General features: G+C 62.2%; 1 protein-coding gene across 1 annotated transcript in view; it reads right to left on the bottom strand.

Moving 5' to 3' along the window:
- The window catches only part of LOC104462317 (myosin light chain kinase, smooth muscle-like), a 3,025-nt gene extending 1,279 nt beyond the window's left edge, over window positions 1-1,746 (bottom strand). The window contains exons 1-4 of the mRNA XM_010074219.1: window positions 1,731-1,746; window positions 1,286-1,376; window positions 955-1,158; window positions 1-167 (exon numbers count right to left, since the gene is read on the bottom strand). The exon at window positions 1-167 is cut by the window's left edge and continues 78 nt beyond it. Of these exons, the coding sequence (XP_010072521.1) occupies window positions 1-167; window positions 955-1,158; window positions 1,286-1,376; window positions 1,731-1,746 (478 nt within the window). The remainder of the gene's footprint in view (window positions 168-954; window positions 1,159-1,285; window positions 1,377-1,730) is intronic.
- Between the last annotated feature and the right edge of the window lie 227 nt (window positions 1,747-1,973).

Here is a 1,973-nt window from a genome sequence, read left to right as displayed (position 1 = left end):
GGCTGACACAGACGATGTTCTCGGGTTTGAGGTCGAGGTGGACGACGGCCTGGCCATGCATGAACCGCAGCCCCTCCAGGATCTGCCGCAGGTACTGGGCGCTGCTGGGCTCCGTGTGCTCAAAGTCATCGTCCACGATGCGCTCAAAGAGCTCCCCGCCTGCCACGCTGGGGGAGGATAACGTGCTGGGGACACTGCTGGGGTCTGCCAGCCCCACAGAGGAGAAGCCCCCCCAGGAACCCAGACTTGGTTCTCACCACCCGTATCTCCAGGGTCTGCAGGTTCCTCATCCATCCCATGCCCCACGCCAGCACCCCGTGGTGCAGGACCCCTCCCCACTTGCCATCCTGGGGAAGCCAAGGTGCTGGGGACCCTGTTAGGGTCTTCCAGCCCAGAGGAGAAGCCCCAGCAGGAAACCCAGACTCAGCTTTCTGGGAGGATCTCATCACCTGTATCTCTGCAGGTTCCCATCCATCCTCCACCCCACACCAACACCCCATGGTGCAGGAACCCACACCACATGCTGTGCTGGGCGAGGCCAAGGTACTGGGGTCCCCACTGGGGGTCTATGAGCCCCAAGGAGCAGAAGCCCCACTGAGGAACCCAGACTTGGATCTCTGGGAGGATCTCACCACCCATACCTCCAGGGTTCTGCAGGTTGTCCATCCGTCCTACACCCCACAGTGCAGGAATCCCTCCCCACATGCTGTGCTGGGGTCCCCAGTGGGGTCTACCAGCCCCAGGGAGGAGAAGCCCCACCAGGGAACCCAGACCTGGAGCTCTGGGAGCATCTCACCACCCACACCTCCAGGGTCTGCAGGTTCCCCATCCATCCTACGCCCCACGCCAGCACCCCACGGTGCAGGGACCCCTGTCCACCTTCAAATATTGTTCCTTGCAGCGTCCAGCCCTGTCCCCACCACCCCCAAACACGAGCCTTCCCCCTCCACTCACTACTCCATGACCATCACCAGCTCGGCGGGGCCCTGGAAGGCGGCGAGGCACTGCACGAGGCGCGGGTGATGCAGCAGGTTCATCAGCTCCACCTCAGCCCAAGCTGCCTGCTTCTCTTTAGCTGTCCGTGTCCGGAAATATTTCCCAGCCCGGATTTTACCGGTGGCTTTTTCCTGCAGCCGGTACACCGTCCCAAACTTTCCCCTGGGATGGAGAGAAGATGAAGGATGGAGGAGCCATCACCACCACCCTGCATCCCACCATGGACCATGCCCAAGTGTCAGGGATGTTGGACCCCCCCCAACAATGGGGATGTGGGACCCCCACTTACTCTCCCAGCTTCTCCAGCTGTGTGTACACATCCGAAACCTTCTCCTGGCTGTTGATGACCACATCGCAGCATTCAAAGGTCTCCTCATCTCCTGTGAGGAATGGGGAGAGGTAGTCCATGGATCCCTCATGCTCTGGGGACCAGCTGCCTGTGCTCCCCCCCCAGGGCTTATTTCTGTGGGTCTGACCCCCCCCCTCCCCACACAGTGTCCCCTGGAGGGGACATGGGGACAGTGGCTGCTGCTACAGGAGCTCTTGGAGCAGCCCAGCACCCTGCGAGTCAGGGGTTGGGGTGGAAGGTGCTTTTAGGATCAAAAATCCAGTGGGGCCATTAAACAGGATGGGATGGAGACTGGTGCTGATCTGGGGTGGGGGGGTCACACCAGCACCGGGGTCCCCATGCAAAGCCTGTGTCCTGCAGGGACAGACCCAGGGCTCAGCCGTACCTTCTGCCTGGGCCATGGTGGGGGCAGCAGCTCCTCGGTGGGTACCAGCGCGGTCAGGATGGGTGCTGGATGCAGCCCCGAGGGTCCCAGCAGCCCTGTATGGGGGTGCTGAGGCAGGTGATGTCCCCGTGTCCCCTCCCCGGAACCCTGTGAGACCACCAGCATCTCTCCACCTCCACCCACCCTCCTCATCCTCCCCAGGAGCTGACATCATGATGGACCCAAGGGGACCCAGCAAGGGGC

The sequence above is a fragment of the Pterocles gutturalis genome, unplaced genomic scaffold (assembly GCF_000699245.1).
Source record: "Pterocles gutturalis isolate BGI_N339 unplaced genomic scaffold, ASM69924v1 scaffold11862, whole genome shotgun sequence".
NCBI lineage: Eukaryota > Metazoa > Chordata > Aves > Pterocliformes > Pteroclidae > Pterocles > Pterocles gutturalis.
The sequence above is the reverse complement of the archived record's forward strand: the minus strand, read 5'-3'. Positions and strand labels throughout refer to the sequence as shown.